This window comes from Mustela nigripes, chromosome 17, assembly GCF_022355385.1.
Source record: "Mustela nigripes isolate SB6536 chromosome 17, MUSNIG.SB6536, whole genome shotgun sequence".
NCBI classification, from domain to species: domain Eukaryota; kingdom Metazoa; phylum Chordata; class Mammalia; order Carnivora; family Mustelidae; genus Mustela; species Mustela nigripes.
In genome coordinates, this window is record NC_081573.1 from 14,120,387 (window position 1) to 14,148,005 (window position 27,619).

Below are 27,619 nucleotides of genomic sequence, written 5' to 3' on the forward strand. Positions count from 1 at the left end.
TCCCCCCAACTGCAGGGTGGGCACAGGGCCCCACCCTCTGGGGTACAAAGGAATAAATTAAGTGACCCCCACCCCCCTTCCCCAATAAATAGAGCAAGTATCCCGCCCCGGGCCCCCCCCCCCCCCCCGCCTTGTGGCACAGCAGGCCAGGGCGGGGCCTGGGGTGCTACATTCATGGCTGCCCAGGCGGGCGGTGGAGGGTGGGCGTCAGCGGGAGCCATGGGCCCCGCACAGGGGCACGGTGCTGTCCTGGCTCTGCCCCTCCATGTCCATGTCAAGCAGCGTGGGCTGCATGCCAGGGAGTCCGGGGCTCTCTGGGGTGTCCGGCCTGCTGGGAGGCGAGATGCCAAGTGTCCGGCCAAAGGAGACCAGTTTCCAGGGGTCCAGGCGGGGGCGACTGGCAGCCGGCCGGGGTCTTGGGGCGAAGGTCAGGGTGGTAGGGCGGCCAGGGAACTCAGGGGGCCGGCGGTGGGTCGGGAACAAGGTCTGGGGGTCGGGCAGGCGAGGGAAGTCCAGGGGGTCTCGAGGGCCTGGTAAGAGAGGATCAGATGAGGTCAGTGGGGTGGGCCAGAAGGTGGCACTGAAAAGCCAGGACCTTTACAGGAGAAGTGGAATTTCTGACTTTTTTTGGAAATACCCGCTGATGTTTGGCCTGCTCTCCAGCTGGGGCAAGACCTTGGCCTAGGCCCCCAGCACCCCTAAGTGCTCACTCATCTGGGAGTGACTCTGAGCATCTTCCTTAAGCTGTCACAGCCTGTTCCCCTGTCACCACTCTAGATAAAGCGCTCCCCTCCAATCCCTCTCTGAAGTGCGGGGTGTGGGCACACAGCCCAGCAGAGAGACCTGAGGCACAGTACTGCCTCCGAGGGGCAGGACAGCAGCTCCCTCCCTGCCCAGTGTCTGGTAGTAGGTATAGCCCATGCCTATGCGATTCCTACACACGTCGTTGGCCTTGTTCATAAATGCACAGGGAACAGCGTCAGGCACAAGAGACTCCCCATAGCTGTTGCTGTCGCCACGAATGTCACCCGCCTGGCCCTGGAGGCAGTTCCATTTACCACCTCTCCGGCATCCCGGGGGCTCAACCACCCAGCAGGGAGGACTGTGGGGACACAGACCCTGGCATTGAGGGGGTCGCCGCTGGACTGGGACCTTGGACCTTGGGGGTGGGTTGGGGAGGGGAGTGGCTTTCTGCACCCTGGCTGCCGGGCATCTCACTCACCAGGGCGGGGAGCCGCGGGCTCAGGCACCCCCCGCTGCCCCAGCGCCCCGTCCGAAGGCGTCCGCCGGTGCCCGCGGCTCACTGCGCGCGCGGCCGTGACGTGGGTGGGCGTGAGCGACTGGCGGGGGTCTTTCTTGAAGCTCTCCAGCTCCAGGTCCACTAGGGGGTTGGTGCTGGGCGGGGAGGGCGGCGGGGAGGGCGCGGCCGGCGCGGCCTCGTCACTGTCGGAGCGTAGCAGCGAACGCGTGGAGTTGCAGTCAGACACGGACGACAGCGACACCAGGGTGGCCGAGGGCGCCAGGCCCGGGCCGGAGGCCGCGTCGTCGCGGCGGCCGGGCGAGCGCCCGGGAGGGCTGAGGCCCCGCGGGAAGCGGCCGGCGCGGGGGAAGAGGCCGTCCAGCCAGCGCCGCTGCTCCTCACAGTCCGCCGCGCGCGCCTCGGCCACGTCTGCGCCCAGACCCACGGCGCCCAGCAGCGTGGCGCAGCCCAGCAGGGCCAGCTCGCAGCGCCGCCGGCCGCCGTGGCCCGGCCGGGAGAGTGGCGCGGGCGCCCCCGGGGAGGGCTCGGCAGGCAGGGGCACGGTGAGGTAGGACGGGGTGGTGTAGGGGGAGGGGGGCACGCTGTTGCCTCCGTCCGCCTCCGCGAACTCCTCTGCAACCGGGAGAGGGCCCGTCACTCGCCTCCCGGGTCTGGCCACCGCCCCGCCCCCCGACCCCGCTGTCCCACGGTGCCCGGGGGACTCGATGGCAAGGGGACAGCCCCAAAAGACCCTCCGGGCAGCGCGGCCACCAAGTTCCACCAAACATGAGCCCCATGCTGCAGGGAATGAGCCTGCAACCAGCAGCTGCTCCCGGACCTTTCCAGGAAGGTTGCCGACCCACGGGTCCAGTGCCCCGGCTTCCTCCCGGTAAGGCCCCAAACCCGCAAGCCCGCATGCCCCCAAGCCTGAGGAGCGGTCACCTCTTCCTCTTGGGTTATGTTTCTCTCCGGATGCCCCTCCCTCTCCATTTTAAAGGCACCCTCACACTCTTACCCATCTCATTGAGGCTGGCGAAGCCTGGGGCGATCGGTGTATGTTTGGGGGATTTGCCCAGGTTGGGGGCGCTTGATGACCACTGTTTGCTTCCTTCCCCCAGGGCCTTCAGCCTGCAGGGAGCACCAGAGATGGGGGGAGGGGTTTACAGTGCAGGCCTGCTGGCTGTGCGGGAGAGGGCCTGGGGGCCAGGGGCAGGGCCAGCGGTGGGCTGCCAGCGGCAAGTACCTCTCCTCCCCTCCAGCCCTCTCCTTCTGCAGGGTGGAGCTGGGTCCCCAGGTCCGGCCCTTCTTCTTGCCTCCAACCAGTTCTTCCTTCTTTGGGGGCCCGCTGCGGCCCCATGTCCCACTGCCACCACCGCTGCTGCCACTGCTGCTGCCACCACCATCCACAGGAGTCACTGGGTCAAGAGAAGCTGCTGGGTCACGGGGTCTTGGACAGTCTCTGCCCACTGTGCTCCCCGCCTCACTCTCAGATCCACCCTCCACCAGCAAGTCCAAGGGACCTTGGATTCTAACTCCAAGCATGATCCTTCCCTTGCTTGTTTCCACCTACCTCCACCCCCGGCCTTGGCCCTTGCTGGTCCCTCTGGCAGGGACATACTTCCTTCGGATCCTGGCCCTCCTCTCTCCTTCTCACCCCGCAGGTCCCTGCTCAAACCCCAGTTCCTTACACGGGCCTTCCTGATGTAAAACAGCCATTTTGCTCTTTAATTCCCTTCCCTGCTCTCCTTTACAGCACTTACCGCTAAAGGAAACTGTCCTCCTAACTGACTTGTTGGTTTGTTTATTCTGTCTCTCCAATGAGAATCAGGGAGGGGACCCTGCCTGTCTTGTCCCTGTTGTTCCTGTTCCTCCTGCTGAGTGCATTCTCTGCAAATGTGTGCAGAGAAAGTTTGTTGATGACAGATGGGTCAGGGCCTGGGGAGATACTCACGGCGAATGGCCCTCAGCCGGGGAATGATGCTGGGGCTTGCTGGGGGGCTGGCCCCATCGGATCCTTTCCGCTTGTCCAGGGTTGGAGAGGCCTGGACTGTGATCTTATGCTCGAAGCCTGCAAAAAGAGAGACTTTCCTGAGCAAGCCGCTCCATGGGTAGCCAAAGAGAAGGTCTCTTCATAGGATAGAAGGAGTGCTGGAATGGGAACCCCACTGTTTTGCATTCCCAAACTGCCCAAGTTACCTGGAGGCCAAGGATGGGGGGAGGGTGCCCACTTTTGGGCCTCCTGCACCTCTGGGGTAAAGGGCAGGCTTCTAACCATGACGAGTCCACCAGAGACCTCTGGCACATGCCGGATGTTGAGAGGAAGGATCCTAACTGGGTCCCTAATTAACTAAGGATTGACTATGGATCTAGGCCTAATTGTCCAACGTGGTGGCCATTAGCCACATGTGGCCACGGAGCACTTGCCTTGTGGGATGGCCGCTGAGGAACTGGAGAGTTTACACTTCATCTGTGTGGTTGCAGTGGATTTAAACTTAAACTTAGAAATGGATACTCAGTTTGGTTATTGAAAACCTTGAAGTACATTTGGAACAACTTGGGTATGTGAATCACGTGTGTGTGTGTGTGAGTCTACTTTCCCAACTGCAAATTTCATGAAATCCAAACACAGATCAAGTATTTTTTGATGCAAATTTAGTGCCTGGACCAAGTGAGATGCACTGTAACTTGTATGCTGGGTTTCAAAAATTGAGTATGAAAAAAGAAGGTAAAATCCCTAACAATGTTTCTTATGTTGGTTACATGGGACACCATAACATTTTGGATCTATATATGGGGCTAAATAAAATATATTGTTAAATTCAATGCCACCTATTTTTTTTTCCAGCTTTTAAGGCGGCCAGGAGGAGATTTAAAACTCAGCTGTGTGGTTTGCATTAAGTTTTGTTGGCCAGTGCTGTTCTGAACACTGCACTATGGCTTCTAATATCCCAGAGAGAGTCTAGCAACTTTACAGGGCTTACGGAGGTGAACACTGTAAGGGTCCCTAGGAAGCAGCCTTTGGGAAAACAAGAGCCCAAACCTGAACTTGAAATTGATTAAGCCATGTGAAACAAACGGGCTGAAGGTTAGCAATTTCACATGGTTTAATACCACTTTATCAGAAATGCAGGGGAAGGAGGGGTGTGTTATGCGATGCCAGGGGGACCCAGGGGGATGCAAGCGGCAACATCCGCTCCCATTGTGGGAGATGCCATGGATAAATGATGTTTCTCAACAAATTTCTGGCAAGCCAGAAAAAGCAGGAGACTGAAAGATAATTAAAAAATAATAATAATAAAATAAAATAAAAATTTTTAAAAAACCCCACAAAATTAAAACAAACAAGCAAAACAGGTGGGAGAGGAAACAACAAAGAGAAGTAGAGGAATGAACAACTCGAAGGTCATAATAGAGGTTACTCTTGGTGGAGGTGGGGGTGGCTGGGGGTTGGTGTTCGGAGGGGGTGTGAGGGCACTCAGGGTGGCTGGAGGTTCTCTCTGCCTTCATGGGGCGGGGGCCTATATGTGCTCCCGAAGCTGTACTGTTTTTCTGGTCTTTTTCCACATGCGTGATATAGTTAGCAAGAAAAAAAAGGAAGAGGGAAGGCCCTTGTTAGGCCTGCTCCTGGCAGCCTCCGGGGCGCGGGGCGGGGGGCAGTACCGGAGGGCAGGCTGATGTGGCTGCCGCCTTCCCGCAGCTTGAGGAGGCGGCTGCGCTTGAAGTTGCCCTTGCGTTTGCGGACCCGCGGCTTCTCCTGGCTCAGCTGGCACATGAGCAGGTGCAGCTCCCGCTCCACGATGTCCATCTCGCGCTCTGCCAGCTCCTGCTCCCGCCGCCGCAGCTGCTCCTCCTGGAAGCGCTGCTCCTGAGCGGCGCGCAGCAGCTCCTCCTCCCGACTCCGGAGCTCCTGGGGAGGAGATGGGTGGCTGGGGACGGAGAGGCATACCTATCTGCCCCCTAGCCCCATACCCACCTCTCTCGGTATCCACCTCTCCTGCACCCCACCCCCCCAGGATGCACCCGCGGTTGCTGTGGTCAGGGCACAGCACAAGCATGACCAGTGATGGGGCAACTCACTCTTTACCAGCCCTGTCAGGAGGCGAGACTGTTTTAGCACAAAGAAAGGGGTGGCCTTATTTTTTCCCCCTTTGATTTTTAATTGTTTGGCTCTTCAATTTGGAAAACTTCAAACATCCAAAAAAGGCAGAGTAGTGCACCAATGTACTGTTCACCCCTGGAGGTCAGCCACTGTTCATACTTTGCAAAGCTGCCTTCATGCCACGTCTCCCTTGCCTCCCCCGTCCCTCCCATTCTGGCTGTTAGGTTTCAGAACCCCATAGATCACTTGTAAGAATGTCAGTGCCTGGTGCCTTTTCTTATTATGCAAAGAAGCCCCCCCCCCCCGGCTCTGGATGAACCCAAAAACTGCAGCTCAGGGAGGGGCCTCTGCCACACTGAAGGCCCCAGAATGCAGCCTCTCACCTCATCCCCCCCACTCTGTCCCCTGCCTTCACCTTCTCTTTGGTCCGGAGGTCATCGAACATGTGCTGAATTTCCAGCTTCCAGTCTTCCTGCAGTGAGTGGAAGGACTCCAGTGGCATCTGGAACAGGGCTGACTGTTCGATGACTTCAAGCCGCTTCAAGATGCTCCCGAAATCTGGCCGCCCGTGGGGGTCTGGGTCCCAGCATTCTGGGGTGGGGGTGGGGAGGACAGCAGTGGGAGGGGAAATGTCAGTGGTCGTGCTCTGGGGCATCACCTTGCCCCGTGGAAGGCAGGACTTCAGGGAACCAACAACTTCCACGGAGCCAAGGGGAAGGAAGGCAGAGCCAAATTCCTGGCAACATTTCACTCAGTGAAACTCTGGGAGAGAAACCTGGGGACCTGCTCCCTCATGTGTGGCGGAATCAAGGATCAGGGAGGAATCCCCGGGCCAGTGAATGCTAACAGCTGCCCTGAGGAGCCGTGGGCCTGGCCAGAACAAGAGTGTGGGGGCCATGGAGGCAGTCTGTGGTCTGATGGTTGCGTCCCCTTCTCCCTCATTCCTGGGCCCACTGGGATGGATGGGTGTGAAGGAGTGAGGGCTGGCCCGAGGGCCCCTGCCACCCGAGCTGAGCCTATCTCCACAGGGCCCTGGCTCACCCTCCAGGAGGCGGGCAAAGGGCTCGGGGCACGTGGAGGGGATGGGCAGCGTCAGCTTGTTCATAGCCACGCCATATGCCACGGCCAAGGCGTCGATTTCACGGTAGGGGACCTCACCCGTCAGCAGCTCCCAGAGCAGCACCCCGAAGCTGCAGGTGGGGAAGAGGGAGGGGTGATGCTGCAGCCCACCCCAATCCTCACCTACACCCCAGCCCTGCCTCTGGTCCCCTGGGGGGCCTCCCTCACCCTAGCAACCTCCAGTGAGGCCATGAGAACGTGATTGACCTCTGCTGGCCTGATCTCAAATAAATGTTGTGGGGTTGGCTCTCTCTGACGTCTTGCCCTTGCTCTCTCTCCCTTCACCCCTATCTGAAAACCTTCAGTGTGTCCCCTGTGCCCATGGAGCAAAGGCACTTTTCTTAGCCCTGACTTCTGATGACCCCTGTAGCCCCTGCCTCCAAGTGCTCTTGCCCCTGTACCAACCCCAGCATCAGCTGCAGTCACGTCGAACAAGCTGAACCAGCCCTGTTCTTCCTACCCTCTGGCTTCGCACATGCTGTTCCCTTTGTTGAGGACATCCTTCCCTTTGCATAACTGTCCTTTAAGTCAGAATTCAGGTACCCTCTCTACCAGGAAGCTTCCTTGATTCCATAGCCTCCAAAGCGAGGTTAGAGGCCCCTCCTCTATGTTCCCACAAGACCCCTCAGCACTTACCTCTAAAAACAAGTTAACACTATTTAACATGTATAAAGCACTTACTCCAGGCCAGCACCGTGCTAGGCGCTCTCAGTAATCCTCACAACAGCCCTGTAAGGCAGAAGGTATGGGTATGACCCCTGTTTTATCCGGCGAGCAGGCGCAGGCTCAGAGAGGCTAAGTTGTCTGCCTAAAGGTCACACAGCCAGTAAGTGGATAGGTCTCAGGCCTGCTTGAGGCCCATGGCAGTGTCCTTAATGGATATGCAACACCGGGGCGTGCACCCCTCTGCTGGTCCCCTGCAGGTCCACCTGCTCTGGGAAACTGAGCTCCCTCAGGAGCCTAATGACCATCTCATGCAGCGCCCGGCATGCGGAAGGTCCCCGGGCTCCCCCACATCCACACATGCGTTCACTCCACACAGAAACACATCCGCTCTGCGCCAGACATTGTTCTAGGCCCCAGAGCAAGAGGGACACGTCTCTTCTCCTCCAGCTGGCAGCCTCCCTTCTGATGGCCAGCACTAGGACTCTGAGTGGGGCGTATCCTGTCTGAAATAATTTTCCATCCTCCTTTGTAGCTAAGGGAGCCCCCGGGGCAATAGCCCCAGACCGTGGGATGGAGGAGGCTATGTCCACTGCAGCTAACTTCTGGGAAGTGTCCTTAGAGAGAAGGGGTGTCTTTTCCGCTTTTGGCCTTCCTACTGGCTGTAATGTGGTCCTAAAAGCTGGAGCCCAAGCAGCCACTTTGGATGTTGGATGATGAAGCGAGCTTGGGAAGAGAGGCCACGCGAGGTGGAGGAAAATAGCAGTGGCGTGAACCCCGCACCTCCCCCGCATCACTGGAAACCCGTTGGGATGTTTGGACAGTCATGACAACCAGGGAGCGTGATGACGTCTGGGGGCCAGGAACCATGGATGCCTGGTATCCTGAAAAGTACAGGTGGGACCACACAAGGAAGAATGACCTTGCCTGATGTCAATGACACTCCTGTTGAGGAACCCCCTGATCTAGGATCCCGAATTCCTGTTGCCGGGGGCCCCACAGAGGCCCTGGGCTTTACATACAAGCAGAAGCTTCCGTTTGTTGCATTTGGGGTTTTCTGCTCAGAGATCTGGCTCTGTTAAATGTTCGGTACCACAGATGAATGCTTCAACATAAAGCCACTGAGAGCCTTCTCCGAAGGGCTGCACTGCTCTCATGGAGACCTTCTGTCTGATTTGTCTGCCCCAAAGCCATGACTTTGCCACTTGGTCCATCTGGAGCCTCAGCTGGGGACTGACCTGGGTTGGGCTCCCTCCCAGGAGGAGGCCTGGGGTTGAAGAGGTCCAGCTGCCACCAACCAGCCTCGCTGGTAAGGGCAACAGCCTCCTCACTGGCACCCGCCCCCACTACTCCTGTCCTCATCCTCCAGCCCAGGCAGCCTTGCAACACTCAGCCAAACCATGCCATTCACTAAGGCCACTCTTGGCTTTCGCCCGCACTTAGAATAAAGCTCAGTGCCTGGTCCCTCATCCCGCTCTCTCCTCTGTCATTTCCTACCACCTCTCTCCTTGCCTGCTCTGCTCCAGCTGCGTGGGCCTCGTAGTTGTATCTGGAATGGAGCAAGCTTGTTCTCACGCTGGGGTCTCCTTTGTGGGCCCTGTCCCCATGGCCTAGGAAGCCTCTTCCCCCAAACTGCACAGGGTTGGCTCCCTCGTGTCTGCCTGCACTCAGTTCAAGTCTCGCTTCCTAGCAAAGCCTTCCCCAAAGTCATCCTCTGGCTTTTCGATCTGCCACCTGGCTCTTAATACTGTCTGCTGCTTTGTCCTGGGGGATTAGCTCGCTATCTTTTGAAATTATTTTAGGACTTTTTAAACTCAAAACCAGCTGTTTTCCCAGCTTTTTTGTGTTTATTTACTTATTTACTATCCCCACGGGCAGGAAATGTGTCTACTTTTATTTCCTGTCATATCCCTAGCACCCAGAGTAGACAGATGGATGGACGGCTGGGTGGATGGGTGGATGGATGGATGCCTCCAAAGGCCTCAGTTTCCTGCTGACAAGTGGGGTGGCATGCTAGATGGTGACTGAGGGCCCTGGTACTGACACCTTATCTCTAGATCTTTGGAATTTTCCACTAGAATCCGAGTCCTCAGCTGCCACCTGACCACACGGAGCAGACACCCGCTTTGGTGTCTGCTGGCCTGACCTTGCCAGCGGGCCCCTTGGCCAGGCCCGGATCCTTGCTTCAGTGGGAGACCGCCCCTCCCACTCTGTCACCCCTCCCCGTGCCCCTGCTCCCCTATTGCCAGGACTCCCCCACCGTCCCCATCAGCACCTCCAGACATCACTGCTTTTGGAGAAGAGGGAGAGACGGATAACCTCTGGAGCCATCCAGGCGTAAGTCCCCGCAGCGCTCATTTTGGTGGTCTTGTGCCACTCGCGGGCGAGGCCAAAGTCTGTGATCTTGAGCACCGTGTCTGCGAGGTTGTGGTTCTCGATGGCCTCCAGGATAAGGACTGGGGGGTGGGGAGGAAGAAAGGTGGGTCACCCCACAGCTTCTGGGCTACAGACCCAAGTATCCTGGCCCCTGCCTCAGCTGGAGTCCCCGACTTGTTCTCTCCCCCACCTCAAGCGCTCCATCCCCCTCCCCACAGTGGCTCCTTTCCTGGTCTGGAATTTCGTGGACCCTTCCCTGCAGTCCAATCCCTGCCCCAGGCTCCCATGAAGGCAGAGGGGGCTTCTCCTGGGCCCACTACCCTCCTCACTTCAACCTGGGCTCTGGGGAGCTCATTGCAAGGTCTGTAGCCAATGCCTTGGTTCTCCTTGGTCTAGGCCTTGAATTCCCAGCCAGCCCAGAGGTGGGAACTATAGGCCATGAGCAGAAGGGACGAATGTGGTTCTTTGTTACCCACTGTGGCAAACTGCATGGGGGGTGCAATTCTACTCCCTTCTGCAGCATCACAGTCCTGGCCGTGTGATTGTGCCTTCCTCTCCCCCGGGAAAGAGGCAGAGTATACTTCCCCCTCCTTGACTTCCGGGTTGTTGGCCACATGACTTGTTTTGGTCAACAGGATGAGAATGCCAGGTCCTAGCCTAGGCCTTGAGAGGCCTCACCTGTCTGCCTGCCCTCTCAGCTTCTGCCATCACCACGAGACCATGCCTTCTGGTCCAGAGTGCATGGGAGCTACTTGGAGTCAAGGCTCTCCGGCTGAGCCCAGCCTACAGCTTACCCTCTGGCAGGCGTGCACATGTGTGAGCAGCAATAAATGACATCAAGTTTTAAGACACGGAGTCTTGGGGGTGGCTTGTTTCATAGCATTAGGGTGACAGAATTGGACAGATATATCCCCCAAGCATATTGAGTGGTTCCAACTTGCTGCCTGGGATGGTTCCTAACGATGATTATAATCATGGCTGGTGTTTATCAGCAGTCCATTATATGGCACGCACTGTGCTAAGCCCTTCATATGAATTAACTAGAAAGCAGCCCATTTTATTGACTAGGCTCAGAGAGATGAAGTCTCCTGGCCAAGATCATACAGCTAGAAAACTGTGCAGCAAAGACCTGATCGAGATCTGTCCCGAGAGCCCAATATCTTAACTGCTATGATGTTCTACCAGCTTCTACCAAGCAGAGTCTCCAAAGCGTACAGGGCCCTGCGTAGGTTTGAATCCCGCTCTGCCACTCACTAGCATATCCTTGTTATAATGTATTCTTCTTAATGCTAAAATTTCTACTCTGTTAAATGGAGACAACAGTAATATTTACTCTAGAGGGTTGTAGGAAGGATTTAGGGCCTGAAGCAAAAGTACATCCTTACAAAATCCTGGCTATTGTTATTAGTGTGCGATGTCACCATAATTGGTCCTTTGTCCTCCACCTGGATCTTTGATCCTTTCTGGCTACATCTCCCGTCATCAAAGACCAGAGGCCTCCCTTGACTCTCTGGCATGTGACTCTATCCCTCTCTTCTTGGTCCCCACCTCTCCTGTTTGTGGGGTGACCCTGTGACAGAGGGAACACTCTCCCATCTGCGTCACCCCTGTGTAGAAACTCTCTAATGGCTTCCATGGCATTGACTAAAATACCCCAAATCCTCATCATGGCCCCCAGGGTCATCCTGATCTGGGCCCTGCCTACACTTCTGACCTCATCTCCTAACTCTGCCTCATTCCTCTTCTTCCAACCCCTCTGGTCTCCTTGCTGTTTTCTCCAACAAGGCATGTTCATTCCCACTTTGGGACCTTGGGTAGTCTTTGCTCAGGCCTCCACTCCAGGACTGCCTCCCCTGCTCATCTGACTCCAAGAGCTCCTTCTGCCTCATCTGTGATCTACTTTACTTCCTTCAGAGCCCCTGATACTCTCTGGAAAGTGTCATCTGTCTCTCTACCTACCCATTTAAATAACCATCATCTACTTCTATTTACTGGCCCCTAACTTCCATATGGGGAAATCTTGCCTGATTCACTTCTGTAATCCCAGAGCTTACGACAGGGCCCATATACTTAATTCTGCTTATGAATTACTGGTTGAATGAACCAGTGTATGTATGGCACCAGGAGAGGGGCTCCTTTGGGAAAGAGGAATGGAGGAAGCTGGGCTGTGAAGCCCCATGACCGACTGTCCCAGCCACAGACCTGTCCCACTGACTGAGCCTACAGAGCCCCAACAATCCTATGTCTGGTAGCAATGGCTGCAGGAAACCTGGCGGCACGGGTGTGTGTCCTTACACTCCACCTTTAGGCTGTTGAATCAGCAGGGGTGAGGAAGGGCCAAGAAGAGCACGGTCAGTCTTCAAGAGGACACGCTGCCCATCCTGCCTCCACTTGCCCAGCAAATCGGAGCATCAGGGAAGGCAGGAGCCATCTGTGTGTCTCTTGCTCCATTCCCCAGCCCTGGCACAGTGCTTGGCACCCCTCGAGCTCCTGGCAGCTCTGTTAGTGCCCAAATGCGAGGTCTAGAAGGTAAGGAACACACATCCTTCTGCTGCAGGGGCTTTGCTGTTGCAGGGTGGGTGGGGGAGGGCAGAACGACAAAATTATAAAAAACAAACAAACAAAAACAAAAAACCCCGCGAAATGGATTCAAACAAATGTCAAGGCGCGGAATTGGCAGAAATCAGAAGTAGATGAGATGCGGGGATCCAAAGGTGAGGGCAAAGGGGAACCCACCACATTTCAGGTGAGGGCAGGGCACACTCTGGCCTCATTCACTGCTGAGCCCTTTCCTTAGCGTATGACTTGGCCCAGCAAACACCAGATGAGAAAAGAAAGAATGAATCCATCAGTGTGGAAGGAAAGGGAGTGAGGTGGGGCAGAGGAAGGATGGGAGGTGCCAGGAAGGTAGGCTTTCCCCTGCTGTATACTTAGGACCCCCAGCAGGGTGTGGCTCAGGAAGTACTGGGGAATGAATGAAATCTTTAGTTTGTGAGGACCACAAGAGTGGAAACCACCGGGAATAGGTGCTCCGTTAACATGTGCTAACATTATGAGAAGCTCCTGGACCTAAGTGGGGGTCCTGGGGAGCCTTCCCTTCTGCCTGGCCCCAGTTCCCATTCAACCAACCAAGCAACTTCTGAGAGCCTGGGATAAGCCAGGAAGCCTGGAAGATTTTACATAAGGCACATCCCGCTTCCTCCTCCCTCACCTCCACTTGGCCTCCGCTAGCTGGGGCAGAGGCCTGGGAGGACTCCAGGAAATGGTTCTCAAGTGGGGGCGGCTTTATCCTCCCCCCACCCCAAGGGGACATTTGGCAATGTCTGGAGACAAGTTTCGGTTATCATAACTGGGGATGGGGAATGCTCAGGGCATCTGGTGGGCAGAGGCCCATGAGTCTGCTAAAGAGACCCCGACACACAGGGCAGCCTGCTCCGATCCTCTCGCCCCAGAGATAAATAGTGCCAAGGCTAAGAAACCCTGACTCCAGGCTAGGCTCTTTCTATCCCCCCCCCCCCCCCCCCCGGTGGACTCTGGCATCGGGGCTGGACAGCGAATGCCATGAGGGCGGCCACTGCATCGGTGCTGTTTGATGCCAGGAGGGCAGTGCCGGTCACATTTACTGAGCGACTGTGACTCTGTAGTCTGGGGTACAGGTGGCCCCTTGACCTTTCTGAGCCTCCTTTTCCTCCCTTAATGGGCGAGGCCTGCCTCACTTGGCCGGGAAGGTATACTGCTGCCTCTTCTCACCCTAGGCAGTGTCTTCTGGTGTCCCCATTTCCCACCACCTACACTTGACCTCACAAGATTCTGTAGAAGCAAGTTTTGGGGGGAGGACACCACTTACTGTTGATGGACTTGAGGTCCCGGTGGATGATGGGCACAGGGGCATCATTGTGTAGGTAGTTCATGCCCCGGGCCACCTGCACAGCCCAGTTGACCAGCACATGAGGGGGCACCCGGCGGCCTGCCAGCACCCTGCTCAGTGCGCCCCCCCTGGCATACTCCATCACCAGGCAGAGGTGTGGGGGGCTGAGGCAGGCACCTCGGAGGGCAATGATGTTGGGGTGCTTCAGGGCTCCGAAGAGCCGGGCCTCCTGGCGCACCTGCTCTGCTGTCACTGCTGGGTCCCGCTCAGGGTCCAGCCGGGCGGCCTTGACAGCCACCTCCTCGCCGCGCCACAGGGCCCGGTAGACCTTGCCAAAGCCCCCTACACCGATGATCTCCTCTAGCTGCAGCTCGTGGAAAGGGATCTCCTGGGGCAGCTGGAGGCCCGCGGGCGCGGCGGGGGCGCCGGGGGCTACGTAGTTGCTGGGGAAAACGCCCACACGGCCGCTGGGTAGCTGCCCGGTCCACCAGCCCTCGTCGCCCGACACCGCACAGTCCTGGGAAAGCACCTGGACGCGGTCGCCCCTCCGCAGGGTCAGCTCCTCATCGCCCGCCGCCTCGTAGTCGAACACCGCGGTCCAGACGGGCCCCGTGGGGGTCGTGCCCCACTCCTTGGCCGTCCCCCCCTCCTCCTCCTCCATGGGGGAGGGGCCGGGGGCTGCGGGAGGCCGCTTCACACTGGCTGCCCGCGGGATGCAGAGGGGGGGCCCCGGTGGCCAGGATGGGGGGCAGTCCCTGTGGGTTTTAGGAGGCTCCTGGTGGCCATGGCCGGGGGGGGGGGGGGGGGCCTCCGCAGGAGCAACAAAAAGCCTCCTTAAAAGGGCAGGGTCGTCCCCTCTGATTTAGCTGCCCAAGCGGGGCGGGGTGCGGGAAGGGCGGCGGGTTCACCTGTTCCCCCCAAATGTCAGGGCGCTAAGAGGGCCTGGCCGCGCGGCTCCCGAATTCCTGCCGGGGCCCGCCGGTGGTGGACGAGGGTGAGGGAAGCAGGCAGCCCCCTTCCCCGCGCCTCTCACCCCGCGCAGCTCCACCGGCGGCCCCCGGCTCCGCATCCCGGGCCACGACTGCCGGGCGGGGTGGGGGTGGCTGGGCCCGGGGGCGCCTGCCCCGCGATGGGGTGGCGCGCCCCTCGGCCTTCTCACGCGCGGGGCGGCCGGTCGGCCCCCATCCTCAGCACCCGCCTCCCGGTCGGCCCCAGCCCTGCCCCCGCCCGCGCAGCTTCCCGGGGCCGCCGGCGGTGCCCGAGTGACGTGTTCGCCGCCGCCGCCGCCGCGGTGCCGCCTGGGAGTTGTAGTCTCCGCCCGGGCGGCCTCGAGGCTGTCCACTAGCCCCCAGAGCCCCGCTGCCAACTTCGGGCCGCAGAGGGGATCCCGCGGGGCCGAAGGAATCCTCCCGGGGAGTTAAGCCTGGCCTCGGACCCTGGAACCTCTTGGACCGGACGCCAGGAGGAGGGGAGGAGGAGGGGGCCAAGCGCTCCCACAGACCCTGCGGGTCCGCTGCTCAAGGTGGGATTGACGGCGGCTGACTGGCTTCGCAAAGCGAAATATAGAAGCTGCCTGAGTGGTGGTTACTGCCTCCAGCCTCTAACGCGGCTGGGACAAGGTCCTCTTTGCTGGCCGGCCCCCTGGGGTCCCGACCCGAGGTGCACGTCGGGAAATGTAGTCCGTTCTCGGACCCGCGCGACAGGAGGCGGCCCCAAACACTGGAAGCTTGTTGGTGGCTCTTGCAAGCTGGGGGGGGGGGGGTCCGGCGATGAGAGGCCTCAGCGGGAAAGACCCGGCAGGCAGGACGTGTTTACTGTCGGTGGGGAAATCATAGCCATGTCTTTTCCCACCAGTTCTGGGTTCTTCCGCCTCAGCAGTCAAACCTCATACCCTCGAGAATTCCCCGCCTCCCAGAATAGGAACTTCAATTTATTGGGGCTTAACGCGCCTCTTGTGCTAAGTGCTTTGCACGCGGGGAGCATCATTAAATTCTCGCAGAGACCCCATTTTACAGATGACGTGTTAAGAAGCAGAGTCTCTTGTCCGAGGTCACAGAGGTGTAAATGGCAAAGCGGGAATCAGAGGCAGATTTTTTAATTAAACATGATTCTTCAAACACACTGCCTTCCCATTTAAAGAGTGAGGAAACTGAGTCCTGCAGAGCTTCAGCGACTGGCTCAAGATCTGTAAGCTCGTAAGCGGCAAAATTCTGGGCCTTTTCCCGTGGCTTTTCCTGGGTGGCCCGAAGGTCTGGAGGTAGGAGAGAAGAGAGGAACTATGATGGGCTGTGGTTCCCAAGGTCCAGAGAACTACCCCCAACCTTCACCCTCCCTCCCCAACTTAGGACCTATCAAGAATGCTTGTTAGAAGCCAGAGTCCCCCCCTTACTCTGAGTACAGGTGATTTTGCTGTAACCGATATATGCGTTCCTGAAAAAACTTGGAGTTCTACAAAACAGTGCGCAATATATAACAAGGGTTTATAGGAAAAATAGAACTAGGAACAGATTGTTCAAAACGAACGCAACTTTATAATCAGAGCTACGAAACCAATAAGACATACCAATGAGAAACCAGTAGAAATACTAGCACAGTTAAATTTCCACGGACATTCACACTTAGGAGCGCCTTCAGTCTCTTCTTTGCAATCTTTAAAAGCTGGGGCTTGTGCTTCCTTCTCAGAGATGCTGGTCTGGAGGTAATAATTTCTAATGGAGACCATTTCCATCAAAATTAAAAATCTGATTGAAGGTGTTGTCTCCCATTAATCTGTCATTTTGATATGAGAGAATATCATTGTAGTTTCTTCATCTGCATTCACAGCTTGGCCACATACCATAACATTGCAGCAAGCATTATGGTCTTTAAACCACCAAAAGGAGCCACGGTGTATCTAAAGGAAGAGCCTTCTGCAGATTTGCAGCTTTTTGTGTGTAAAGATCCTCTTTGATCACTAGGCTTCCCCTTTAACTGTGAGAAAGCTTGCCCCTGATTGCTTCAAAATATTAACTTCCAGGACAAAATTGCCTATTAACCAACATGCTTGTGTTATGCTGACATTGTTACTCTGTTTACCTTGTGGGTTGATTCAAATCAGAGAGAGGCAGATGGGCAGCAGAACAAGTGGTTTCCAAGTAGCTGTCTAGACTTGGGTGAGGAAGGGGAGCCTCCTTGATTCTAAGCCTGGGGGTTCCTGCAGGGGAATGGGGAGTGAGATGGACCTTGTCAATTCCACAACAAATACCTTGGATTTTCATTGAGCTTGTAATGAATAAATTACTAATTTGGGGGAGAATTTATGATTTGTGATATTGAGTCTTCTGTCTTGGACACAGGTATAATTTTCTCCTGGGATATCTTATGCATGCGTTCTCTGGTTCACTCCCTGGGACTTTACTGTTTTTACTTTTTATTTATGACTTGGGTTTTTTTCTTCTTATCAGTTACAACTGTTGTGCTTTTATTGCTAATGTTCTTCTGGCTACGTTGTTGAACTCACTCTTACTTGTTTTAATTCTCCATACTCTCCTGGCTAGATGATCCTCTTGTGGTAACAAAATGACAGCTTAATATTTCCACCTTTATAACTCTTTGCTCTCCCCTTCCCGTTTGGCTAGGAATTCCAATGCAATGTTACCGATAGTGGTGATAATGAACAATCCTTATCTTGTGCCAGGCTTTTTAAAAAATATATTTTTATATTTTTTAAAAGATTTTTATTTATTTATTTGACACACGCACAGAGAGATATCACAAGTAGACAGAGAGACAGGCAGAGAGGGGCAGGGAAGCAGTCTCCCTGCAGAGCAGAGAGCCCAATGTGGGGCTCAATCCCAGGACCCTGGGATCATGATCTGAGCCCAAGGCAGAGGCTTAACTAATGTACTGAGCCACCCAGTCGCCCCACTGTGCCAGACTTTTAATACTATTTCATTTAGGGTTGTTTTGCGTTTGTTTTCAGAATGGAATTGGCCCGTGTTTTTCTTTCTTGCCCTGTCCTTGCCCAGTTTTGACAGTAGGGAAATGCTAGCCCTGTTCTATGATTTGGGGGAACCGTTTACCTTATTCTGCAATCTGGAATGGTTGTGGTTCAGTGGAGTTATCTACTCTTTGAGCATTTGGTGGAATTTGACTGAAAGGTCATCCACGCATGGTACCTTTCTGGTAGTTCTTTGTCATTTCATCTTCTTCTGTGGGTATTGGTTTATTCAGATTCATTACTTTCTCCTGGAATAAATTTTTGTGATTTATATTTGCCTACAACAATCTCTGTTTTATCTAGGATTTCAGATTCATTTATGCATGTTATTTTTATACTTTATACATGTTATATTTTATGATTTATTTGCATCTGAAGTTGTATTTCCTTTGGTTTTCCTGGTACTTACTTGTTCCTTCTCTTCTTTTTCTGCAAAGTTGTCCAACATTTTATAGTTCTATCAGTGTTAAAAAAACAAACCAGGGGCGCCTGGGTGGCTCAGTGGGTTCTCTGCTCTCTGCTCAGCAGGGAGCCTGCTTCCTCCTCTCTCTGCCTGCCTCTCTGCCTACTTGTGATCTCTGTCTGTCAAATAAATAAATAGAATATTAATAAAACCAAACAAACCAGATTTTGTTTACTGATGATCTCTCCTACTTATTTTTGGGGAGGGATTTTATTTTATTTATTTCTGCTTTGTTGATTCATTCTCCACATTTCTCCCCCGCATTTAGTTATTCTGTGTACTCCAGGTCTTTTTTTTTTTTTTTTAAGATTTTATTTATTTATTTGACAGAGAGAGAAATCACAAGTAAGCAGAGAAACAGCAGAGAGAGAGGGGGAAGCGAGCTCCCCGCTGAGCAGAGAGCCTGATGCGGGGCTTGATCCCAGGACCCTGAGATCATGACCCTCATGATCTGATTCGAAGGCAGAGCCACCCAGGCCTCCTCCAGGTTTTGATATGTGGTACTGATGAAGTTCTAGAACATAGGTGAGGTTCGGTGGGGTGAGGTCCGGAGCCAATAACCAAGAAAGAATTCTTGAGACATTTTTGGTGCAAAATGGTGTTTTTTTTTAATTTTTTATAAACATTTAATATATTTTTATCCCCAGGGTACAGGTCTGTGAATCGCCAGGTTTACACACTTCACAGCACTCACCATAGCACATACTCTCCCCAACAAAATGGTGGTTTATTAAAGCACAAGGACAGGACCTGTGGGCAGAAAGAGCTGCTGCCCTGCTATCCTGAGTCGTTGCTGATTATATACACGGGAGTTGGGTAGGTGAGGACAAGGGGGTGTTCAGAAGGGCTGTCACGGTAAAGAAGACTGTCAGGATACTGGAGCCCTATTTATTGTAAAGCCAAAGCTGTTTTTCCCTCTAACAAGCACTAACGTGAAGACAATTGGGAGTTTCCTGGTGGAATATCACATTCCTCCTATCAAACATCCTTGTCAGTGAGTTTTAGGTTTGGAAGAAATTTAACTTTATTTACATTTCCTTCTGCCTCAGCCTCCTTCAGTTTTATGGAGGGGAGGGTGACATTAGGGCTTGAGGAACTGAGTTACTTATCTCTGGAAGTTGGGCTATTGATAAGATAGCTTCTTTGTTGTAAATCAGTAGGATATTATTTGTAGACCGAGGGAGACTCCTGTCCTGCAGGATGGTGATCTCTGCAAGTTAACTATTTGTTTTTCTTTTAGGGCAGCCAGGGGTGCCTGAGGAATGTCACACATATTACCCAGGGGAGCGGGTGGACAGGGGGTGCAAGGTGCCAGCTTTTGCTTTGTTCTCAGCCAGCCTCCTGCTCCCTCATCAGTACCATTCTTTGTCATTCGGTTCCCCAAAAATGTAATGTCGATTAACCCCCAAATTACTTAGAAATGTATTTTTTATTATCTATGTACCTGGATTTTTCCTTGATCATCTTTTTGTAGTTGATTGCTGGTTTTATTCAATGAACATGTTCTGAATGATACAAATTCTTAGGAGTGTGTTGAGATTTCCCTTTGGACCTAGTATGTGGGTTTTTTGTTTTGTTTTGGAAGTTTCTCTATGGCGGTTTAAAAAAAAATTTTTTTTTAAATGGTGTTTTTTTTTTTTTAAGATTTTATTTATTTATTTGACAGACAGAGATCACAAGTAGGCAGAGAGGGGGGCAGAGAGAGAGAGAGAGAGAGGGAAGCAGGCTTCCTGCGGAGCAGAGAGCCCGATGCGGGGCTCGATCCCAGGACCCTGAGATCATGACCCAAGCCGAAGGCAGCAGCCCAAACCACTGAGCCACCCAGGCGCCCCCCAAAAAAATTTTTTTAAAAGATTTTATTTATTTATTTGACAGAGGGAGACACAGAGAGAGAGGGAACACAAGCAGGAGAAGTGGGAGAGGGAGAAGCAGGCTTCCCGCTGAGCAGAGAGCCAGATGTCGGGACTTGATCCCAGGACCCTGAGATCATGACCTGAGCTGAAGGCAGACGCTTATTGATTGAGCCACCCACGCGCCCCCTATTTTTTAAAGGATGTGCATTCTGATTGTTGGGATCAGAGATCTGACCATTCGGGTTTATTAATTCTCTATATCTTATCTGCTACACCCTTACCTTTTTTTTCCCGTTTGATTTGTTACCTTCTGGAAGGTATAATAAACTCTCCCACTTTTAGTGAGGATATGTCCACTTCTCCATTTAGCTGTCTCAGTTTTTGCTTAATGTATTTTGAAGTTATGTTGTTGGTGAATGAGGATTTATGCTACTAACATGATATCAGTGAATTATTCCTTTCATCATTATGAAATATCCTTTGTTGTTTTTCCTTATGATTTTTGCTTGTATTGCTTCCTTTTCTTTCTTTCTTTTTTTTAAAGATTTTATTTATTTGACACAGAGAGAGAGAGACAGCAAGAGAGGGAACACAAGCAGGGGGAATGGGAGAGGAAGAAGCAGGCTTCCCGCTGAGCAGATTGCCCAATTTGGGGCTCGATCCCAGGACTCTGGGATCATGACCTGTGCCGAAGGCAGATGTTTAACGAATGAGCCACCCAGGTGCCCCTATCATTTTTTTTTTTTTTTTTTTAGTCTGTGAAGGCAACCATGTGAGTTTCCTCATTTATTCCATAATATAGTGCATTACATTGTTAACTTTCCAATGTTTACTAAAACCTACTTGGGAGCCTGGGTGGCTCAGTGGGTTAAGCTGCTGCCTTTGGCTCAGGTCATGATCTCAGGGTCCTGGGATCGAGGCCCGCATCGGGCTCTCTGCTCAGCAGGGAGCCTGCTTCCCTCTCTCTCTCTCTGCCTGCCTCTCTCTCTACTTGTGATCTCTCTCTGTCAAATAAATAAATAAAATCTTAAAAAAAAAAACCTACTCAATGCCATTTTATTTTCAGTACATTATTTGTATTTGCTTATCTAATATCTTATCTAGGAATTGTATATGCATTTATTTATTTTTTAAAAAATTTTTTAAAAGATTTTATTTATTTACTTGACACAAAGAGAGAGAGATCACAAGTAGGCAGAGAGGCAGGCAGAGAAAGGGAGAAGCAGACTCCCCGCTGAGCAGGGAGCTGGATGTGGGGCTTGATCCCAGGACCCTAAGACCGTGACCCAAGCCGAAGGCAGAGGCTTTAACCCACTGAGCCACCCAGGCGTCCCTGCACTTTTTTTTATAAGATTTTATTTATTTATTTGACAGACGGATCACAAGTGGCAGAGAGGCAGGCAGAGAGAGAGAGGAGGAAGAAGGCTCCCTGCTGAGCAGAGAGCCAGACGTGGGACTCGATCCCAGGACCCCAGGATCATGACCTGAGCCAAGGGCAGAGGCTTTGACCCACTGAGCCACCCGGCACCCCTGTATATGCATTTAGAAAGTAAAATGGGCCTCTAATATTCTTTTCCCAGATTGTCCTTATTTGGTTGAGGAATCAAGGATATACCACCAACTTCACAAAATGAATTTCTTTCCTCCCCGAGGCCCCAGTAATAATTTGTATATGGTAGGTGTTATTTGTTCTTTGAAAGTTTGGTAGAACCCTCCTGGTAAACATTCTGGGGCTTCTTTCAATTAAAATTTCCAGTTCTTGGGGTGCCTGGATGGCTCGGTGGGTTAAACCTCTGCCTTCGGCGCAGGTCATGATCTCAGGGTCCTGGAATCGAGCCCCGCATTGGGCTCTCTGCTCAGTGGGGAGCCTGCTTCCTCCTCCTCTCTTTCTCTCTGCCTGCCTCTCCACCTACTTGAGATTGAAATAAATAATATCTTTAAAAAAAATTTTCCAGTTCTTTCATGGTTGTTGGTCTATCCAAAAGTTACTGTTTCTTCTTGTTTCAGTATTGGCATTTTCTCTTCTTATAGGAATCCATCCATCTTGTCAACATTTTAAAATGTATTGGTTTAGGGGTGCCTGACTGTCTCAGTCAGTTAAGTGTCTGAGTCTTGATTTTGGCTTAGGTCATGATCCCAGGATTGTGAAATCAAGCTCTGCATTGAGCTCCACGCTGACTGTGAAGCCTGCTTAAGATTTTCTCTCTCTCTCTGCCCTTCCCTGCCCCCAATAGTGCATTCTCTCTTTAAAAAAATGCACTGGTTAATAGAGTTAGAATGTTTATTTTATTATTCTAAAAATATTTATATCTATAGTTCTTTCTTCCTTTTCACTAAGAATTACATTTTTATTTGGCATCTCTCCATCAGTTTTGCCTGAAGCATTTCAAATAGCCAAAATTTGTGGTTTTTATTTATTTATTTATTTATTTATTTATTTATTTATTTTTAAAGATTTTATTTACTTGACAGACAGAGATCACAAGTAGGCAGAGAGGCAGGCAGAGAGAGAGGAAGGGAAGCAGGCTCCCTGCTGAGCAGAGAGCCCCATGCGGGGCTCGATCCCAGGACCCTGGGACCATGACCCGAGCCGAAGGCAGAGCCTTTAACCCACTGAGCCACCCAGGCGCCCCAAATTTGTGGTTTTTAAAAAAGATTTTATTTATTTATTTGACAGAGAGAGAGATCACAAGTAGGCAGAGAGACAGGCAGAGAGAGAAGAGGAAGCAGGCTCCCCGCTGAGCAGAGAGAGCCCAATGCTGGGCTCGATCCCAAGACCCTGAGATCAGAGGTTTTAACCCACTGAGCCACCCAGGCGCCCCTCATATATAATTTCTTAAGCTAAGCCTTTCTTCACTTGTTTTCAGTCTTCTTTGATAAAAATGTTGATAGCTAGAATTACCCCTCAGACATTGCTATTGGTCATGCTTTTGTTGCCATCCAGTTATAAGGATTTCTTTCTTTAATGTTTTATTTTTTAAACTCGAGAGTTATTTATATTATATTATTTAAGTTTTGGGGGCATTTATAGTTTTGATTTTTAGAGCTGTCCACACTAGAGTTTGGACTGAGGTATAACAAAGAAAGCCCAGAACAGAATGCCTCTGAGACATTTATTTCACAAAAAAGTCCCAGATCCGGTAGGTGGCCCCACACCCAGAGATCATAGGTCCCGCCTTTCATCTTGCTCTGCTCTGAGCATTAACCTGACTCGCATGGCTGTAGCCATCCCCCTGCCACCACATTCACATCCTAGCGTCTGAGAAGCCAGAACTTGGAAGTATGGAGCCATTAGCTTCCTTTTAAGGGCATGACCCTGAAGACGTCCACCTTCCTTCTGCTCCTATCCATTTGGCCAGGATATAGTCCTATGGCTCCAGAAGGCAAAGTGCATCAAGTGAGGTTTGGTCAGAAAAACAGAAATTGAGCCAGTAATGTGAACAATCTACAAGCCAAGGAGAGAGGCCTCAGCAAAAACCAAGTCTGCGGACGCGTCCATCTTGGATGCTTCAGAGCTGTGAGAAAGTTCATTTCTGTTGTTGTCTGAGCCGCTGGGTCTGTGGTACTTGGTTACGGTAAACTAACATTGTCTATCGTGCTATAATCTCAGACACAGCCTTTGCCCTGGAAGGAGGAACTAGGTCTTGACATGGAAGCCTTTCCAAAGCTGTTTGCATCGCACCCATAGTCCCGCCTGGTTAGGCAGCCCGATTTAACAAGCCCAGGCCTGGGATGTGTCTCATGGAGGCATCAGGATGTTCCTTTCTTCAGAGTGTCATTCACGTCCTTCTGCTCAGGAAAGAATCTGAGGACAGGCAACATCTTGGCGAGGCTCTGGACTCTTCCAGCTGCCTTGGCTGGGAGGACCTGTGGGATGCACTGGGAAGGACTGGGGGAGAGGTGAGAACAGCAGGGGTGAGGATGAGGGAAGAGAGAAAGAAGCGCTTCCTCCGTCATGGAACCAGATTTCTTTCAATGGGTGGGAGGAAGACACTTTATGAGGTTAGAAACATAGGGAGATGCAGGAAGGGAGCGGTGTATGATGGGTTTGGGACTAAGGGATCCAGACGTAGCTCAGGTCTCCTAGCCTCTTCTGCCTCCCTTGATTATGTCAGGAGGCTAATTTCCTCATAGCTAATTGCATCTATTAACCTTGATTATGTCCTTCCCTCAGTCTCTATGTATGACAAATTCACTGTGTCACTGAAAAAATATTTACTGAGTATGAGCACAGTAATGCTATGTAGCAATGGCGCAGACAGCCTCTGCCTTCATGCTGCTCCAGTCTGGGTGGGCAGGCGGGGCATTGAGCAAGCACCACAGGGAGTGTTGAGTATCTCACAGGGGCAGTAGGGGTGCTGCAGGAGCACTTACAGAGAAGGAATACTGGATCTGAAGATCTCAGTGAGGAAGTTAAGACCTGAGAGATGAAGAGGGGTGTGTAGAGAGAGTTCCAGGCAAAGAGAACTGTGTTATGAAATTCCTGAAGCATTCAAGTGTCAGCATATGACACAGAAGAAGCCCAGGTCCTGGACTGTGGAGTGACCAGGACAGTGGCAGGGCCTGAGGCAGCAGGTGGGGTCCTGCTGGGAAGAGCTTTCTAGGAAAAGGTAAGGATTTTGGACATTCCCAGAAGGTCAGTGGGAAACTATGGAAGGATTTAGGCAGCGTGACTGACTCTGCCGTTTGTTGGGTAGATGATGTATGAATCATAGACCAAGCTGCTGTGATAGTTGTTCACGCAAGAAATGATGGTGGCTTGGAGGAAGATAGTTGTGGTGGGGATGGAGAGAAGTGACAGAGAATCTCGGGAACATTCTAAAGGATCTGATAGGGGGTGAAGGAGAAGGAAGAGCCAAGTGTGACTCTCAGATTTCTTAGAAGACCGTGAAGAGCTGGAAGACAAGAGGGTTTAGACATCACTCCATGAGGTCTGTCAAGGGGAAGCAGTATTAAAAAAAAAAAAAAAATAGGAGCATGGGGGCCCAGGGTGGCTCAGTTGTTTAAGCATCTAACTTTGGCTCAGGTCATGATCTCAAAGTCTTAGAATCAAGCCCCAGGTCAGCTGCCTGCTTGGTGGCAAGTCTGCTTCTCCCTCTGTCCCTCCCCCCTGGCTCATGCATACATGCATGTGCTTTCTCTCTTTCTCTCAAGTAAATAAATAAAATCTTAAAAAAATAAGAGTGGAGAAGGATTAATAATATCTGGAAACACCATTGGGGTGCCAATACGATAGCACATTGTTCATGATATTTGCGGCCTCTTCTGAAGCTCAGCTGATAGCTGGCTTGGCCATATGACTCACTTTAGCCCATGAAATTTGAACGCAAGTGACATGCATCTTTTCTGAGTGGACACTTCAAAAGCCGGTTCATGGCATTCCGTGTGTCTTTTCTATCTGCCAGGGGATTCAGAGGCTGCCTGTGAATGAAGACACTGGGTCCATGGACGAAGGCATGGAGCAGACCCCAGCCACCCCACACTGGATGAGGGAACACGAGTGAGTCTCTGCTTTTATGTATGTGAGAACCACTGGGGTTTGGGCTCATTTGTTTCTGGGGCATATATGCTGACCACCCCTCTCATCCTCTAGACCATGAGTTGTTTGGTGAGTCGGGAGTGTGAAGAACCTTCAGTTAGGATTGTAGGGCTATATCCAGGGATGGATCTGGTTTTCATTAGGGCAAAAGTTGGAGAGAATATTCAGGGAGTGGTTTGTAGGGCTCACTGTGGAAGAGTTTGGGAAGGATGGAGGGAGGCAGGAGATGGGCAGGGCCAAAGACAATGCAAAGAACAATGGAGAATGGAGAGGGAACCCAGGACAATAAAGGGAAGTGTATTGGGGGAATTCCCAAGGAAAACAAAGATGAGAACTATGATGAATTTGGTTATGACAAATGGGAAGGCAATGGGCTCTGAGGCTTAGAAGCACATAGTGCTGCAAAAGCAGCGCCTTGATCCCCACCCCACCCCCAGTCCCATGGGGAGACTCAACTGGCCTGAGCTGTTCATCACTCTACCCTGAACGTCAGCTATCTATGGGGTGAATGAATTAATGAAACGTATGGATCCACGCTGTTGGTCAAATCTCTCCCATTAGCAAAGAGTGCCTCTCAGCAGTCTGCAAACCAAGGTTGACTGAGGGCAAGTTACCCAACCCCTCTGACCTTGATTTCCCTAGCTCTAACATGGGATAATAATAGTCATCCAAATCATGGGGCTGTTCTTAGAAGTAAATGAGATGCTGGACAGCCATCCAGATTTTGCTATTTGTTTCATCCTAATTTTCATAATGCCATCTCTGCTGGTGCCCAGTACAGACAAATATGTCACTCCCCTCCACGAGAATGCCACCCATTCCCTCCCCCCACCAATCTTTCTGCCCCCAGCCTTAGCAGAGAAGAAAGTCACTTGTTCAAAGACCCTCTAGGCAGATTGAAGACCCAAACTAGGGGTTTCCCTACTATCCTTGAATAAGTCACCACAGTCTAAGAGGCTTACAACAACACACATTTATCATCTTCTGGTTCGAAAAGTCAGAAATCTGAACTGCGTCTCCCTGGGCTAAAACCAAGGGTCACAGGGCTGCACCCCTTCTGGAAACTTGAGGGGAGAATCCATTTCCTTGCCTTTTCTAGCTTCTGGAGGCCACCTGTATTCCTCGGCTCATGGTCCCTTCCTCCATCCTCAGAGCTAGGCACTACATCCGCATCCCCTTCTGACCCTCCTGCTTCCTTCTTTCACTTGTAAGGACCCCTGTACATACATTGGATCTACTTGGATAATCCAAGATAATCTTCTCAACTCAAAATCCTTAATGCTTCATCGCATCTGCAAGGTTCCTTTTGCCAGGAAAGATAATACATTGACAGGCTCCAGGGATTAGGACATGGGCATTTTTGGTGCCCGTGATTTTGCCAACACAGAGGGCAAATTGGAAATTGGCTCTCAGGCTTTAGAGACTCTTTGCATCCCTCCTACTCTCCCCAGCTGGGTGCAGATCTCATCTTTCTTTCCTTCCCTTTCCCATTTATTTCTGGCCATACAGTTCATTAAAAAAAATATTTTACTTATTTATTTGAGAGAGAGAGAAAAAGAGAGAAAGAGAGAGCACAAGCAGGGGGAGAGGCAGAGATAGAGAATCTCAAGCAGACTTCGCACTGAGCATGGGGCCCGATGCGGGGCTTGATCCCACAACCCATGAGATCACAACATGAGCTGAAACCGAGAGCCAGACGCTTATCCCACTGAGCCACGTAGGTGCCCCTACAGCTCATTTTAAAACAGATATCATCAGCTAGATGATATCAGCTAGATATCATCCCCCAGTCCTTTGATTCTGTCCACTGGGATGAGCTAGATCAAACATAGTCTCTGGGTGGACCCTAGTCTGGGAGAGCACAGTCCAAGAGAAATTGAGTGTGAACCACCAATGTGAGTCACATATGTAATTTCAAAATTTCTAGGAGTCTCATAAAAAGAAAGGTTAAAAAAATGGTCTTAATTTTAATAAGATACTTTTTATTTAACCAAATATAATGAAATACTATTTCAGATGCATCCAATATAAAAATTATTAATGAAATAGTTTATATTAAGCCTTTGACATGTGGTGTGTATTTTATACTTTAGCACATTTCAGTTCAGACTGGCCAGCTGTGCCAGTGGCTACCATGTTGGATGGTACGGGCCTAGAACAAAAGCTTGTGAGGGCCCGGGGCCTAGAACAGTCCCTGGCACAGTAGGCCTTCAGATCTGTGGAAAGCAGGAGTTAAAGGCTTAGATTCTGTTCTGTAGCCCTCAATAGCTGACCCACGGAAGGAAGGAAGCCTAAAGAGGTAGGTTCCTTGTATCTAATCTGCATAACCCTTCCCAGGCATTTACTCTTCAGGCCATTTGTCTCTGCTCGTTCCCACTGGGTCTACTCTTACCTGGACAACCTTGAAAAATGCACTGTTG

At 52.0% G+C, this 27,619-nt stretch overlaps 1 protein-coding gene and 1 long non-coding RNA gene across 3 annotated transcripts in view; one reads left to right on the forward strand and one right to left on the reverse strand.

Annotated features, from left to right (window-relative positions):
* Positions 1-83: 83 nt before the first annotated feature.
* MAP3K10 (mitogen-activated protein kinase kinase kinase 10) lies at positions 84-14,568 on the reverse strand. Its single transcript, XM_059383309.1, has 10 exons — positions 13,345-14,568; positions 9,397-9,577; positions 6,381-6,529; positions 5,755-5,930; positions 4,901-5,147; positions 3,192-3,308; positions 2,484-2,655; positions 2,256-2,368; positions 1,223-1,873; positions 84-530 (listed from the first exon to the last, which is right to left on the reverse strand). The coding sequence occupies exons 1-10, from the start codon at positions 14,024-14,026 to the stop codon at positions 208-210; spliced, it is 2,811 nt and encodes a 936-aa protein (XP_059239292.1). The 5' UTR covers positions 14,027-14,568; the 3' UTR covers positions 84-207.
* A 122-nt stretch (positions 14,569-14,690) lies between these two features.
* Positions 14,691-27,619, forward strand: part of LOC132005773 (uncharacterized) — a 37,909-nt gene continuing 24,980 nt past the window's right edge. For both annotated transcript variants that reach the window (XR_009400910.1, XR_009400909.1), the window contains exons 1-2: positions 14,691-14,887; positions 25,066-25,160. This is a non-coding gene — a long non-coding RNA (uncharacterized LOC132005773). The remainder of the gene's footprint in view (positions 14,888-25,065; positions 25,161-27,619) is intronic.